Here is a 16,563-nt window from a genome sequence, read left to right on the forward strand (position 1 = left end):
CGCCGCGTGTGGAAGGCCTCCGCTTAACGTATTAGCGCTAAAATCAAACATAGCAGAGCAGACCTCCACCAAGGCCTCGACTTTGACATTCGCATGAACTTTTTAAGGTTTTGCCCTTTTGGGAGAAAGGAAAGAGAAAAAAAAGAGGACATCATCGAAACAGGAAGTTGACGTGCTCCATGATGCTTGGCGGAGGTAACAATAACGATCATTGCCATAAAATGTTCTTCTTGTTATGACTTCACAACACAGCTGTTTTCTGTTGTCGCTACGCTAGCCGCTAACAGCTTACATCGGGTGACTTTGGAGTAATAATAATAATTACAAAGTATATTAAATTGTCTGTAAACTGGATTCTCTCAGAAAATGTTTTGGCACAAAAAAAAACACAAAAATTCCTTAGACCTTTTATTAAATATATTAAATATTTATATAATAACATCTACATATTTTGTTTTGGTTTTTTTTGTATTTATTTTATTATTTTTTGCATTGTTAAAAAAAAAGCAGTGATTCCATATGCTAATAGAATGATGATAATCCAGGCTACAGGCTAGCATGTTAGCATGGGGGCGGATGTTAAATCTCTTCCAAAAACTGCCTTATTGACGGCAGCTTTGGGATTTTATTGCTTCGCACAATGTAGCTCATGATTTGTTGTGTACAAATATAATAATAATAATAATAATAATAATAATTTCCCTGTAGTACTGCTACTGGCAAACCTGAGGTCAAAACTTAATTTAAACAAAATTCTGAAATCAAATCCTTGGGGGGGATTACAAACTTTTGCTTGTTTGGCTCATAAAAAGTAAAAAAAATACAATTAAAAAATTAAAACAAATATGCTACATCGTGCTTTGTCCCTTAGCTTAGCCTCGCCGTGCTAACTGCGCATTTGACTGCATGCCGATTCTAGTGGCTAACGCTACAAGCTAGCATAAATCCTTTGGCTCACAATCGTAAATATATACAGTACACCACGTGAAGAATCCTAAAGTGCCAAAAATTAAACACCCCCGCTTCCTCTCATCACACGAAGCTAACGTGAAGCTAACGGCTAACTGACGATATGGTACCAGCCTTTGCAACGGCTGTTACGTGATGCTACCTTGCGATGTGAAGTGAAGGAAGACACTTGCTGGTCAAGGTTGGCACGTTAGCGATGGTTAGCGGTTCGCCAAAATAAAAACAAGTAGATGACGTGTACAATTATGCTACAAGACTTTCTGACAAGCTTTGTAAGCGCTACGCAGTTGCCCGTCAAGAAACAAAAGAAAAGACGCATGGAAAGAACATTTCACGCCATCGATGTCACGAGTACAGCTGATGTTAGCTAATGATTTGTTTTGATTTTGTAATTTCATGTTTTGCATTTTTTTTTAAACATTCATTTTTATTTTTGTAACTTTACTTAATACTTACCTTAGCAAGCTAGTTTTACACTTTTGCACACTTATTTCAGTTGTTTTACTTTTTATATTATTAGTTCCTTTTTCTTTGACTTTTGTCAACTTGGTTGTTTTTTAATTTTGTTTTGACTTTTGTAAACATTTATTGACTTATATTTTGTTTTTTGCTTTTGTAAATAATAATTTAGTTAGTTTTGTAAATTGATTTTTCTCTGCAAGGTAAATTACTTTTAATGATGATGATTACTTTTTTTTTTTTTTTTTACTTTTATCTTGCTTTGGTAATTTTTAATTTGATGTTTGTAAACATATATTTTTTAAAATATACATTCATTTTTACATTGAATTTGCTGTAAAGTTCTCCATATGAGTTTTAATACCTTTATGTGTATTTTTGTAGACTTGTTTTTACTCTGGTTCATTTGCTTTTCAATCAGTAAATTTTCAAATTAAACATTTTCAAATTTGTTTTGTGTTTTTAACTTTTTGATTTATCAGGTCCTTTTACTTTCGAAAATACGATTACATCATCACTACGCCAGGGTTTTTTCCCATTTTGTTTTTTTAATGTGTTTATTTTCTTTTGTTATTTCCTGTTTTATTTAGATTTTTTTTTTTTGCTTTTGTAAGTTATTTTGTATAGTTTGGTTAAGGCTTTTTTCTCAGTAATGCAATCAATTTTTTGCTTTAAGTTACATCACGTGTCATATTCCTTTCGATGTTCCGGTCAATCTCGGTCCGATACAAACTTTACATTCAAATATTTCCTGGTTTGAAAAATGCTGTGATGATGTTAAAATGTGAAGAACAAGCAGCTCACACGGACATATGAAGAAAAAGCGAACAAGGTCCTCAAACTGGGCTTTGTTGACTTTTCAGAACTTTGGGCCAATTAAAAGTGCTGATATGAAGACATATCTTCACGTACATGTGACGTTCCCGTATTAAGGTTAAAATTCCTTCCGGCAATTAGCAGTTTTAGAAATGTATTTTTTGTTGAATGAAATGTGTATTTTACTTCAATAAGAATTGTGTTTGTTTACTTTTGTTGTTACGGCTCATGATATTTTGATCATTCAATTGTGGAGCCCTGGGAAAATGTTCCCCACTGGACCCAAAATGTTTGAGAACCAACAGAAAAAGACGCCGACGAAGAAGAAGAAGATGCGAGCGAGCGTTTGACGTATGCTGAGCCTGCAGCGTCGAGTTGGTCCGGACAGGAGGCGGCATCCTCGACAAAGTGGTCCCGAAAGAGAGGACGGCAAGCGTCCACGAGTCCAAAGTCCGGCGGATCCCAGGCTTCCCATCCCGAATGTGTCCGTGGGCCTCCGAGGAGGGGGCGGGGCCTCAGGGGTCTCAGGTGCGCTCGCAGCAGGGCCCCACGGCGCTCTCCAGGGACATCTGCGACGAGTGGCGCATGAGGGGCGCGCTGGTGGGCTCCACCATGGACGAGGTAGGGAACAGCTTGTACCAGCCAATCACCATGCGGCTCAGGTCCAGCTCCTCCAGTAGGATGCGGGCCACGCCCATGAAGCACTTGCGCCCCATTCGCCCGTAGTTGCCCCAAACGATCAGCTGATGGCGCCACAACAAGGACGACAAAGAAACAAAATGATTTGGATCTTCTTTTTTTTGGGGTGAAAATCCAGACCCTGAAAGCAGTTCATCATCGCAATATGACATTTGGTAGATTTGCTAATCATGAGTTGGCCCACAGGGGGAAAAAAAGCCTCTTGAAGCCATGCCTGAAAAGACACAGGAAGTCGGCCATTTTGAATGGAAGCCGACACTTTAGGATCTTGTTGCCATGGGTTCTTCGTTTTGGAGAAAATTTAGCCCACAAAAACAAAATTTGGTAGACATGCTTTGTATGAGTCGTGTCAGGAAAATATATCAGAGAAAATACAGGAAGTCGGCCTAATTGGACCTCATTTTAGGAGAACTGTTTCAAGAGATCCTTTATTTATTTATTTTTAAATTCCAAAGCCAGCTATATTTGGCAACATGATATTCAAAAGATTGTCACACATAGATCCAAAAAAGACTCAAGAACACATTAAAAAAAAAATGCATTCAGCCATTTTGTTTTTAAGCGGACATTTGTGCTATTTTAGACTTTAAAAAAAATATATATATATTTTTTAAACTACCACAACATACAAACAAATTAAAACAAATACAGAATGAATTTTAATTATTCCTTTTTTTTTAAGATAGACTCCTGCTGGAGATTTTATTACTAAATTTGACATATTTATTAGCCAGATGGATGACGCCAAATTGCCAAAGGTTAGATTCGTCATTATTGTATGGGGGCGGAGCTTGGTGGCAAAATGTCCCACATCGGGAAATGAATAAAACACACAACTCACACCTCCGTAAGCATACGTACGCACGTACCTGGACCACCTTCCCCTGAGGGCTCTCGGAGAAGACCAGCACTTGGTTGTAAAGCGGGTCCAGAGACTTTCTGGCCGACTTGGTTTTCTTCTTGGCCACGCAGGTTCCGTTCTCCAGCAGGTAGACTTTGATGTAGGCCGCTAGAAACACGCACAGCATTACAACACGGCTGTCAAAACGCAAGAGAGCACACACAAATAATCCTTGGGGGGGGGGGGGGGGACTCAAGTACAAAAATCGCTAATTCCAAAATATGACAATATCACACAGATTCTGCAAATCTGGCAAGAAAACTGACAACAAAGTCAAAGTGTCTTTGTCTTCTGCTTTTTTTTTTTTTTTTTTTTTTCATGCTGTCATGCTCTTTTGATTTTTTTGGTGCCGTTTATCCTTTTTGGCCTGGCCTGTTTTTGTTCTTATGCAACACGGCAACGTTCCACATTACGCAACGGCACAGATTTAATAGTTTGCGGTTACACAATTCAACCTGCGGCCACTCTTGTTGTCTGTGTTGTGTCCGGGGAATTACCAGGAGGCCCCTTGGAGCCCATTTTCATGGTGAGCCCTCTGGCCTGGACCACCTCCACCTCCAGCCCCCCGTTCCTCTCCATCAGGCCGATCTCCACGTCACCTGGATGGAAGCCGTCACAGTCAGTCAGTCGCTACGTTTATGCGATCGGTTTGACTTTGAAGTTTGAAGTCGCTGTCAAGTGAAAAGAAATACGTGAATCTGGCACACCGCAGAGAAAAACGTTGTTAACAATCCCACTAAATTTGGGTGATTCCAAAAAATGCACAAGTATATGAAATGAGGCTTGAAAATCCTGAAGAATCAAGCCGTTGAAAACACGCCCTGCTCAAATGTCAAGTGTCAATCAAATATGTTTGCGACAAGATGGAAACATGGACGCTCCTTCATCTAGAATGGCAGCTGCAATACGTATATCCCATCGGGCTTTTTCATGCTGGGACAACGAGGCACTCTAAGGTGGCGGATTGCGGCCCAATGCCCCTGTCCAGAAACTGGCTGTCAAGTTGGGACTTTTGTTCGTCTCTTCCTCCTGATGTTTTTGTTTTGGATTCCTAACAATAGTTGCGTTTTGTTTTACGCAACAATTAATTTTAGTTCGTGTCAAAAGGTCAATTTGATTTAGCATACGTTTTTTGTTGTTTCATACAATGTGGTAAAACCATAAATCGATTATTTAACTCTTTGACTGCCAGACGTTTTCAGAAAAGGGGTGCCGTGGGTGCAAGCCGATTTTAAGCATTTTGACTGATCTTTCAAGGTCCATAGAAAATTATGTGTTTGGACTATGGAAACACACATACTACCAAATGAAAGATTGGATTCTCATCTTTCATCAGAAAAAAAAGTTTGTTTCTACCTTATTCCGTTTTTCAGTAATCCACAATAGAAAATGGTTAGTTTCACCTCTGTTTTGAAACAAACGTCTTTTAACGTCTTTGGCACTCCTCCATAGGATTTTACTAAACGTTATTTAACGTTTTTGGCAGTCAAAGAGTTAAAAACAAGAAAATACATTTTTAAAGGCCAAAAATGTTTTTATTTGACTGTTTTCTTGAAATTTACCATTCACATGAATTTAAAAGCATTGTCTTACATTTATGAAAAAACCCGACTAATTTTATTTATATTTACGATTATTGAATTAGAATTATGAAAACATTTTCATCTCTTCCTTGCTGATGTCCATGTTTTTGTAACACTTAAGTGATTATAACACGTGTTATTTTCATTAATAAATCATTTAACCAGTTAACTTATTTTTTGAATGAAATGCTTGTGGAGTTCCCGCGACCCTTGTGAGGACAAGCAGTTAAGAAAATGGATGGATGGATGTTTGTGGAGTTTTTTTTTTTTAAATCATATATATATATATATATATATATATATATATATATATATTTTTTTTATCATGTCCTTGATATTTAAGGAAAATTGATGTTCCATAATTAATCAATATCCGGTTAAACTAAAGAGAATGGAAGCGTGTTCAGACACACGCACGCACGCACGCCAGGCTGGCTATTCTGGGCCGTGTGGTGGTTACATCATATTGGACTGGACCCGGTTCTGTCGGTGTTGCTCGGCCAAGGACGCCGGGCCTCTGCCAGGGAGGAAAGTGACCCACTTACAAGGCACGCTAGATAACTAACGCGACGCCGCGCGGACGTGACGAACGCCCTCGAGTGTTGATTGCGGGAGCGACAAGCAGGATTAAGATGAGCTTTGTTTTGGGTCAGCGGGTCAGGCTTCGGTTGAGGGTTTGCGCTCCACAATGCTAAATGACAAGATCATTGGCGGAGCGTCCCTGAGTTGCGGTTCGGATTAGGAAATGCAAATTGATGCTCCGACCACCTCCAAGCGCTAACATGCTAAATGCTAAATGCTAAACTCACCCATGGACGTCATGGCCAGCGTCTGCCGGCCGACAAACTGGGCCGGTCCCATCCCGTCCAGGAAGTCGCTGAACTGGGCGTCAGAGGCCAGACACATGCCGCTGTAGTTGAGGCTACAAAAAAAAACAAAAAAAAACCACACACACAAAAGTCAGATATTTCTAGACGTTCAGCCGCACAATGTTGGCAAACGTTTTTAGGATATTTACGAGAAGATTCTGGCGGAAGAAAAGGAAGAAGCAGCAATTGGACCGGCGCTTTAATTAAGTGCAGAGCGTCTTGCCAGTCGTTTGTGAATAATTTACTGTCTCGGTGCAACGAAATCACTTAGCCAAGATGAGTCGTTTACGCTATGCTTTTAATATTTTACATTTGTCAAGTGTGCTCATTTAGTAGCAAAACAACCGCCAGCTAAGTGGCTTAAGCGAACCTGGATTCAGGGCCTTCATTTTTGCAAACATCGCAAGAGTCCCTGTAAGGAATCGTCCAACTTTGCTGGAATACGTGACCGCCGCCATCACGCAATGAGGAAAATTCACCTTTTTTTGCAATTTAGCGAATTAGCATCAACCATCTGTTTCGTGGACGGATGTTAAATTTGGTCGCAATTGGACAAAACCTGTTGGACGAGTTTTCCTTTGAAAGGCTTCCGGGCAAAAATAAACAAAATGTCAATTTCAAAGTAAACTGGCAGCGTGCCTGTTCCTGCATAACTTTTAAAGACTTTTTTTTTTTTTGTTTGTTTGATAAACATGCCTGCCAAAGTTATGGGCTGCAAAGTGCAACTGGCTTCGGGGCCAGAATATTTGAAAGAGTATTCAACGCACATTTTAATAGTCAACATTTGTCAAGCGCGCTGGTTTAAGCAGCAACACCCGCCAGCTTTAATGAGGTCAGATGATATTATATTTATATATATATATATATATATATATATATACGTGTGGTATATTAATAATGCAATAAGTCCATCAACATTAGCCCAGTGAGTGAGTGAGAGGGAATTACAGCTTTAGATGACAACGCCACTGCGGGGATTACGGTAGAAAAATGACACCAAAAATATCACGCATATCCAAGGTCATACTTGATCCACTTTTCATGATTTTTTTTTTTTCTTTTTGCAAATATGACGTTATTTGACATATCCAGTTATCCGCCTGGCTCGATGGATATGCGACGAACACGCCATCGTGGACTTACAGGACAGGAACAAACTTATTTATAAATGTATTGTCACATGATATAATGTGATGCTAATTCTCATACAAAAAATATAAATTTTTATAGTGCTGTACATAAAAAAAAGTGAGGGTTCTCCATCAGGGACATCCATTCAAGCCAAACTGATAACTAAAAGCGAGCAAGAGGATTTAACACACTTGACTGCCATCCTCCATTATTACGCAACAATGGAAAATCGAATTCTCCACAAATGAATGTCGTCTAAACATGCTTCAAATTTGCAAGCAATTGGACAAAATCTCCATGACAAGTTCATCTTTTTAGGAAGATGGCCGAAGTGCACCATTTCAGTCTTCCTGAGACTTTTTCGTGGGTCTTCTCATTACAGACGAGCCGACCAATTTTCATGCCGTTAACTTAAACTGGCTTTGAGGGCTGCATTTTTTTTAAATAATCCCGTAAAAGCAAACCAAAATGTCCGATTTTCTGTGTCTTTTCAAGAATGGGGTCTTGAGACTTTTTTTGACACTTGAAATGGCGAAAATAACGTGAAAATGACTTCCTGAGACCGAGTCTGCCAAATTTCATGCTGCTAAGTCAAACCGGCTTCATGGACTAAATGTCGCCCCCCCAAAAGCAAAAACCCATTGAAACAGCCAATGCAACTCTGAACAAAAATGACATAAAAAAATGATGGCTTTGAACCAAAATGGCCGACTTCCTGTGTCTTATCGGGCGTTGCTTCCTGAGACTTTTTTGTGGGTCTGCTCACGATGAACAAATCCACAAAATATCATGTTTCAGAATAAAACTATCTTCTGGGACTGGATTTTTAATTCCATCATGATGCACTAGCCGGAGTCAACACATTTCGCCACCCACAAGAAATAAGTACGCGTGAAGTGGCGGCCACACTCGCGTTCCCGCCAAAAGACGAGCGGCAGGCGGCACGCAAACACACACACGCACGTTCGCTCATTCCTTCTCCTCCCACGCCGCGGCGTGCCACCTCCACGCCTAACGTGCGTCACCGCCGCCACCGCCATCGCCACGGGACGGTCCCAGGATGACAAAAGCGTGGCAATTGTTCACTTTGATGGCGTTTAACGTCGGCTTGACGTACAGCACACAAGAAATGTTTGCCAAGTGCTGACAAAAGTGATGAAAATGCCTGAGCAAGCGTCATTTTTCCGTCTGTGCCGCCACGTTGTGCACAGCAGCAGTTTGTGCAATCAGTAAAGTGCGCTCGAACAACAAAAAGGCAGAAGACGAACGCTCACTGTTAGCAGGGGTTCGAGACCAAGAAACTAATGGCAAAAATGTGAGCATCGTGGACACCCTCCACATATCAAAATGATTACAACTATATATTACATATTATATATATATATATTATATAGAACTATATTCCTTCGTCTTTTTTTTTAAGAGGGGGAAAAAAACTCCTGTTTGAGGAAATATTCAGATTTTATTTTGTGGGGAAAAAGATGAGTTTCTTTGAAGAAATTTTCTTTAAAAAAAAAACATTATGAGAGAATAATGCACACAATTCAAACAGGGAAATGTTAAAAAAAAAAATAATAAATTAAGGGGGGAAAAAAAGGTTTTAAAAAAAAAGGGTAATATAAGAGTAATATATTTTTTTCCAAGACAAAAATATGTGTTTCTTTGAGGAAATATTTGTATATTTGCGAGACGTTGCAAGTCAAGACTTAAATTTGCTAGCAAGTGTCACTTGATGGATCCCAGTTTCAAATCCACTTGGTTAGCTTGCAAACGCTTCCTGCATTCCAATGCCATTGGCTCCTGGCATCTCTCATTAGCCAATCAGCCGCCAGCCTTCCCTTGGGTGCCGCCCACCTGCGTCTCTTGCGGCCCTTTGATGTTTTGCTGCACTTTTGGAGCCAAAACCGCCTTAGTCATAAATAGAAACAGAAACAGCGCGCGTGTGTGCATGCGATGCAATCATCCTCTGCTGATTTTGCCCCCCCCTCCCCCTTCCCAGTCAGATTTTAACCCCCCCTTTATGTAACTGCAGGATTTCATAGCCAGGTTGGCAACAACCCGCATGTGTGTGTTTGTGTGTATAGTACTACACTAGTGTACTAGCCAATGATGTCATAAGCCTCCAGTGAACACTACCTCTCTGGAGATTGGGATGATGAGGAGGAGGAGGGGGGTGGGGGTTGTGGGGGGGTGGAAGGGGCTGGTGCCTGGACTATTAGAGCCATAACATGAGGCGGGTTGCCACCTGGTCCAGAAAGTAAAAAACCCTGCCACAGTTTGGCTTTAGCCCCTCATGCTAGCTAGCTAGGTAGCTCCCTAGCAGGTAAACAAGCACCCGGGGAGCTAGCTAGCTAGCATCTGAGGAGCTAGCTAGCTAGCACCTGGGGCTAAAGCCAAACTGTGAAAGGGTATTAACTGTCTGGACCTGGATTTGCCACCTCTGGACGCCACCTGTGTAAAACAAAATTGACAAATTGCAGCCCTAATGCAAGACCTGAAATGTATCCGCATGTGCCTCTCTCACAAAACCCTGACAAATACAGATGCTATATATATATATATATATATATATATATATATAAATATTTATATAAATAAATAAATATATATATATATATATATATATATATATATATATATATATATATATATATATATATATATATATATATATATATATATATAAATAAATAAATATATATATAAATAAATAAATATATATAAATAAATAAATAAATATATATATATATATATATATATATATATAAATAAATAAATATATAAATATATATATAAATAAATAAATATATATAAATAAATATATATATAAATAAATAAATATATATAAATAAATAAATAAATATATATATATATATATATATATATATATATATATATATATATATATATAAATATATATATATATATATAAATATATATATATATATTTTTTTTAGTTTCAGAAGCACCAAAATTTCCGACCTGAACTGCTTTCAACACAACAGGGTGAACGAAAGCCACTTTTTCAATCTCAACGACCCGGCGTGGCGAAATAATAAAAGCTGTCATTTTGGGCCGCATGTTTTCAGCGCGGCCGCCGACGAAGTGGACGGCGGGAAGTTCGGCGGCGAACTCACTTGCCCTCCGAGCCGTAACTGTTCATGCTGTCCTCGATGGACTCGTGGCTGGCCTGGCGCGGCGGCCGACTGGGCATCTCCACCGCCAGGCCCGTCTCCGTGCTCCTCTGGATGGCGCCCTTCAGCTTGCGCCCGTCCGTGTCCACTACACGCACACAAAACATTTTGGTTAACAAAAAATGCTTTTTTTTTAAGGAAATGAAAATGATACGTTTACAAAAACGTAACAAAAATGCCCTTTGTTTTCGTCTGTGGCAGTTAATTTAACTCATTGACTGGCAGCCATTTTCACTGAAGCAACCCCCTTCGCTCCCGGCTGTTTTACTGAATTTCGACTGATTTTGCAAGGCCCGCAGAATATTGTGTTCCATTGCTATTAAAAACTTAGAGTCTCTTCCTTCAACAGGAAAAAAAAAAGTACATTTCGATCTGTTTTCGTTTTGCAGCAATTAGCATTAGAATATAACAAAGTTTTATCATTATTTTATAATATATACTGTATATATATATATACATATATATATATATATATATATATATATATATATATATATATATATATATATATATATATATATAATATAATATTTTATCACAAATTTGTTTACAACAGTGGGGAAAGGAGCTTTTTGCAACATGGCCCTGGTTGATCTCTTATACTCTGCTGCCAACTGCTGGCCGTTTTTGTAATAACAACCATTCTTCAAGCATAAGAGTATGCAAATACGTTTGCACGTACTTTACCAGTAAAAAAATGTTTACTCCACATTGGCAGTTTCACGCTTGCATACACAATAGACGACGTTAAAAAAAAACGTATACTAAAACTAAACTAAAACATTTTTGAAAAAACTTAAACTATTAAAAATTAATAAACTCGCTCTGAAAACTCTACAATAAAAAAAAAAAAGAAATTAAAAAAAACTAACTATAATGAAAGTTCCCAAGCTAGAATAACCCTGGCACACACACACACACACACACACACACACACACACACACACACGGGATATTAGAGTGTTTTAAAATCTTGTTTGACTGGCTGACCTTGAAAAATATTTCCTATGCCGCCGTAAATCATTTTTCCAGTCAAAGTTGACACAAAACGGATGAAAAAGCAAAACACGCGCGGGAAACACACACGCGCACACAAAAACGATAACACAGCAACACTTCATCTTGTTGCTACATGAGAGACTCGCAAAATCAATACACGCACGACCACAGTATGGCAGCAAGCAAGGTGTTCCGTGTGTGCGTGTGTGTGTGTGTGTGCGTGCGTGCGTGCGCGCGTACACTCGCGCGTGTGCGTGTCTGTCGTCTGGCTCATCATGAAGTGAAGAGGTGTGAGTGACCTTGTTTTTGGGACACCAACGTCTCCTTATGGCTCAGACACACACAGACAAAGTGAGACTAACTCTGACTTTGACGCACACACACACACACACGCACGCACGCACGCTTGTAATAATGGATTGTAGCCGATTGAGTTACGTGTGCAGATTGGGTCGGCACGTCCCGCAGATTTGGAAAAAAAGAAAAAGAAAAGAACATTCCTTTCATTCTTTGTACGATAAAAATGCAAGCAACAAAAAGCTGCTTCGGGGTCGGCATGGAGCATGTGACGATGACGAGCACACGAACAGGGATGGGAATGGGGTGGGGGTGGGGGCGGGGGTGGGGGTTAACGGATAGGGGAAGGGGGGCGGGGGGGGGGGGGGCGACCCAAAACAGTCAGGAGTAAAAAATGGCGTGCCAGGAAAGGAGGTCTGCTCCACTGGGAGGAGGAAGAGAAGGCGGGATGATGAAGCACGTGATCTCTACCAGGTGCGTCCTCTCATTTTGGAAACAAGATGGCCGCCTGCAGCTAACCTATCACGGTAAATGAACGGACCTGTTCAAACAGTGTCAGTCCAGCCAGTGCATGTTTTCAACGGCAAGCATTTTAGCGACAATTTGCCAACCCGTGGACAGCCCCATTGGAACGCTGCTGCTAACCAAAACAGCAGCACCCGCAGACGCAACACGCGCATCGACCAGCTGGTTCCTTGTTTCGGTCAAAGAGAGAAAAAGTACACGGCGTCCATGCAACGACCTCCAATGATGGTGGACGGCGGCCAAACGCATGACATCATCACATCATCAAGTGGACATGAAAGGATTCGCTCAGCACGTTTCGTTGCTTCTTTTTTTTGGTTGACGTAACAAGGACCGAACTAGTCGCCGCTCAGTATATCTCAACAGCCAATCAACACACAGACAATTGGAGGGCAGAAATAGACTAACAATTGAATGGTCGAGGACAGTGTGAGGACAGACAACGGACTGGTCGCCACTCGCCAGACCATTTGATGTTTGATAAAGATGTTTTTCATTGAGGAAATTTTTTTCAAGAAAAAAACAACATTTTTGTATTTCTTTTGAGGGGGAAAATAATCACATTTTATCTTGTAGTCTAAGTATTAATAAATTAAAATAAATAAATAAATGCATTTTTAAAGAAAAAAACAGTACAGTATTTGAAATTAAATTAAATTAAATTAAATTTAAATTAAATAAATTAAAGTAAAATAAATAAAAATTCACAAGAGTTGCATGAAATTTATTTTGATTTTTTTTTTTAAGTACCGTTTTTTTAAGTATAAAAATAATATATTTTTCTGTGGAAAACTAATATTCTGGGGGGGGGGGGTTACTTTTTTAATTGACTTTTTATTTTTAACAAACAAGAAAAAAGGGATTAGGGTTAGAAAAGACCATTTTTTGTATTACTTATGAGGGGGAAATATATCACTTTTTATCTTTTAGTCTGAGGATTAATACAAAAAAAAATACATATAAAAATTGGAAGGAAAAAAATAAGTACCAAAAAAAAGTACCTCACAAGAATTGTATGAAATTTATTTAGACATTTTTCGATTTTATTTTTAAGTACTGTAGTAGTCTCATATGAGCAATATTTTTTTTATACTGTATTGTTTTGCTTTTCTGTGTGTGTGTGTGTGTGGGGGGGGGGGTACTTTTTTAATTGACTTTTTATTTTTAACAAACAAGAAAAAAGGGATTAGGGTTAGAAAAGACCATTTTTCGTATTTCTTATGAGGGGGAAATATATCACTTTTTATCTTCTAGTCTAAGGATTAATACAAAAAAAAAAATACATAAAAAAATTGGAAGAAAAAAAATAAGTACCAAAAAAAAGTACCTCACAAGAATTGTATGAAATTTATTTAGACATTTTTTGATTTTATTTTTAAGTACTGTAGCAGTCTCACATAAACAATTTTTTTTTTTTACTGTATTGTTTTGCTTTTCTGTGTGTGTGTGTGGGGGGGGGGGGGGGGGGTTACTTTTTTAATTGACTTTGAAAAACAAGAAAAAAAGTGCCAGGTTTTTCCCGTTTTTTCATACAGGGCAGATGCCCGTTGGGCCAGCGTCTTTTGGGGCCAATGCTGTGCTTTTTAATGATTCTTTTTCCTCTATTTTACCCCAAGAGACTGGCACACAATTTAGAGGGAAAAAAACGTGCAAATTTACTACTTTATAAAGCGGCACATTTGTGAGAAAAAAAACTCAAGAAACTTACGAGAAATGCACATAGCGTACTACTCGGATGCTTGTGCCAATACTTTTCGGTCGGGTTTTCAAATAAGGAGATAGTCGAGTCAAGTCAAGTCGACAGGAGATAGTAATTGCTTCAGCAGATATGAACCATATCATCTGAACTCATTCACTCGCAGCTATTTTGACTGAAGCAATCCCCTTTGCTCCTGGCTGTTTTACTGGATCTTGACTGATTTTGCAAAGCCCACAGAATATTGCGTTCTATTTCTATAAAAACATGGAACCAAAAGAAAGATAAAAGTTGCTTCTTTCATCAGGATTTTTTTTTTTTTATCTGTTTCCGTTTTGCAGCAAATAGCATTCATTAGATTATAGCTAAGTTTGATCATTATTCACAAATCTGTTTAAAACTGTGGGGAAAAGAGCTTTTTGCAACATGGCCCTGGTTGATCTCTTATACTCTGCTGCCATCTGTTGGCCTGTTTTTTTGGACCAGATTTTTGCCATCCTTGATTCAGTGGCTGCATCAAAGGCTTCTGTATGCTCTAGCATTAAAAAAACAACAACATAAAAACGTATAAATATGTCTTTGGGAGCATGGGAATATTTAAAATAGAACATTTATACGTTTTGGGGCGCAAATGAGTTAAGCAGTGTTGGGTACTGCCAGCGACAAAGACGCTTCGCTTTGGATCGCTCCACACCTTGAGGATCAAGCATTTAAGTTCATTTGTTAAAATGTATATTTACTTGTACATTTATGTTTCCAGAATTATTATTCACACTTTTTTTTTGTACAAGTAGCCAAGTTGATGTGTCGAATCTGCCGCTCTCCGTCTTTCACTTGCATTGACCTAAAGTATGCTAGCTTCTGATTGGTTCGTGTCAGTCAGCTGATCAGGAAGTGTTGTCGCTCGAGCTGCCGTGCATGACGAGTAAAGTTTAAATGAAGAATGAATCCGTCTCCATCCCGCCTTTTCATTTTATAAACGGCGTCCCACCAACGAATCCTCACATTCGACTATAGCTGCGCTACGTGTATTTCTCGTAAGTTTCCGAGTTTTTTTCTCGCAAATTTGCCACTTTATAAAGACACAAATTTGCGATTTTTTTTCTCGCTACGCTACGTGTATTTGTCATGAGTTTCAGAGGTTTTTTTCTCACAAATTTGCCATTTTATAAAGTAGCAAAATTGTGAGTTTTGTTCTCGGAATATTACCCCCCTCTGAAAAAATATTTTATACGTGGAAATGGCTGAATTCGAAGAAATATTTTAGACAAGTGTCTTTACCGTTATTCATGAGATTGGATGAGAATGGGCAGTCGCGACGTAGCCCGACGCACGCACGCACACGCACGTACCTCCATCGTCCTCGTCGAAGGAGTTCATGCAGGGGAAGTAGATGGCGAGCGCCTCGAAGGACGCCGACAAGCTGATGCGGCTCTGCGAGCGCTCCATGTAGAGGCCGCCCCCTCCGGTGGTCCCCCCGCCCGCCGCCGGGCCCGGGTCGGCCGGCTTGGCCAAGCGCGGCTGCTGGGCATTCTTCACGCGGAGTACGGCGCGCGGCGTCTTGCACGGCGGTCGTCGGCTGCCCCCCGCGGCGGCAGACCCCCCAAGCCAGCCGGGAAAGGCGAGTCACAAGCCGGGAAGATGCTTGCGGCGTGCGGCGCGAGGAGGAGGAGGAGGAGGAGACGAGGGAGGACGAAGAAGAAGAAGAGGAGGGGGAGGAAGAGGATGCTTTGTTCCTTGCTCCCAGGTCCCAAAAGTGGGATTTGACGCCGTCCTAGGAGCGCCTCTGGAGCCGTGCGGATGGCGCTCCGCTGCGCATCTTCACTGGCGGTGGTGGGGGCGGGGAACAAGCAACTTTGCGCTGGAGGTGGCGGAGGAGGTGATGGCGGCAGCTGTATCGGCGGCGGCGGCGGCAACGGTCGCCTCCTGGGCTCGGATGCTCGTCCGCTATCAGTCAGCTCACTTGAGAGGATGAGGAGAGTCTGGCAGGAATGAAGGAGAGCAGAGCAGGGAGGAGAGGAGCCAGCCAATCACAGGGAAGGGATGGGGAAGGGGGCGTGGCTGGCTGGCAGACTGGAGGAGAAACCATCAGGCACAATGATGGGGGGGAAAGCAATGATATTTTGTCAGCAACATGGCTTAAGGAATAAACTGTTGCTCACTTTTTTTTGGTGACAATTATTTTATTAAATATAGCCTATATTAAGTTTTTTTAGGGAAAACACTGAGAAAAATATTAATTTTTCAAGAAAAAAAACCTTAGTAATAATAATCTTATAAGAAAATTCTATTTTAGGGAATAAAAAAATTTGCAGTAGCTTTTCAAGATAAAAATGATGAATTATTTAGTATTAAAGGGGAAGTCAAGTTAAAACTTTTCGACCCATCACGGCTCACCTGTTGTCTGGGTTTGGTCATGTGACCT

General features: G+C 40.1%; 1 protein-coding gene across 1 annotated transcript; it reads right to left on the reverse strand.

Moving 5' to 3' along the window:
* Positions 1 to 1,655: 1,655 nt before the first annotated feature.
* On the reverse strand, positions 1,656 to 16,134 carry rims4 (regulating synaptic membrane exocytosis 4). Its single transcript, XM_077574301.1, has 6 exons — positions 15,491 to 16,134; positions 10,565 to 10,709; positions 6,237 to 6,349; positions 4,342 to 4,443; positions 3,813 to 3,952; positions 1,656 to 2,987 (listed from the first exon to the last, which is right to left on the reverse strand). The coding sequence occupies exons 1-6, from the start codon at positions 15,585 to 15,587 to the stop codon at positions 2,769 to 2,771; spliced, it is 816 nt and encodes a 271-aa protein (XP_077430427.1). The 5' UTR covers positions 15,588 to 16,134; the 3' UTR covers positions 1,656 to 2,768.
* Between the last annotated feature and the right edge of the window lie 429 nt (positions 16,135 to 16,563).

Source organism: Vanacampus margaritifer, chromosome 8, assembly GCF_051991255.1.
Source record: "Vanacampus margaritifer isolate UIUO_Vmar chromosome 8, RoL_Vmar_1.0, whole genome shotgun sequence".
Taxonomy (NCBI): Eukaryota; Metazoa; Chordata; class Actinopteri; order Syngnathiformes; family Syngnathidae; genus Vanacampus; species Vanacampus margaritifer.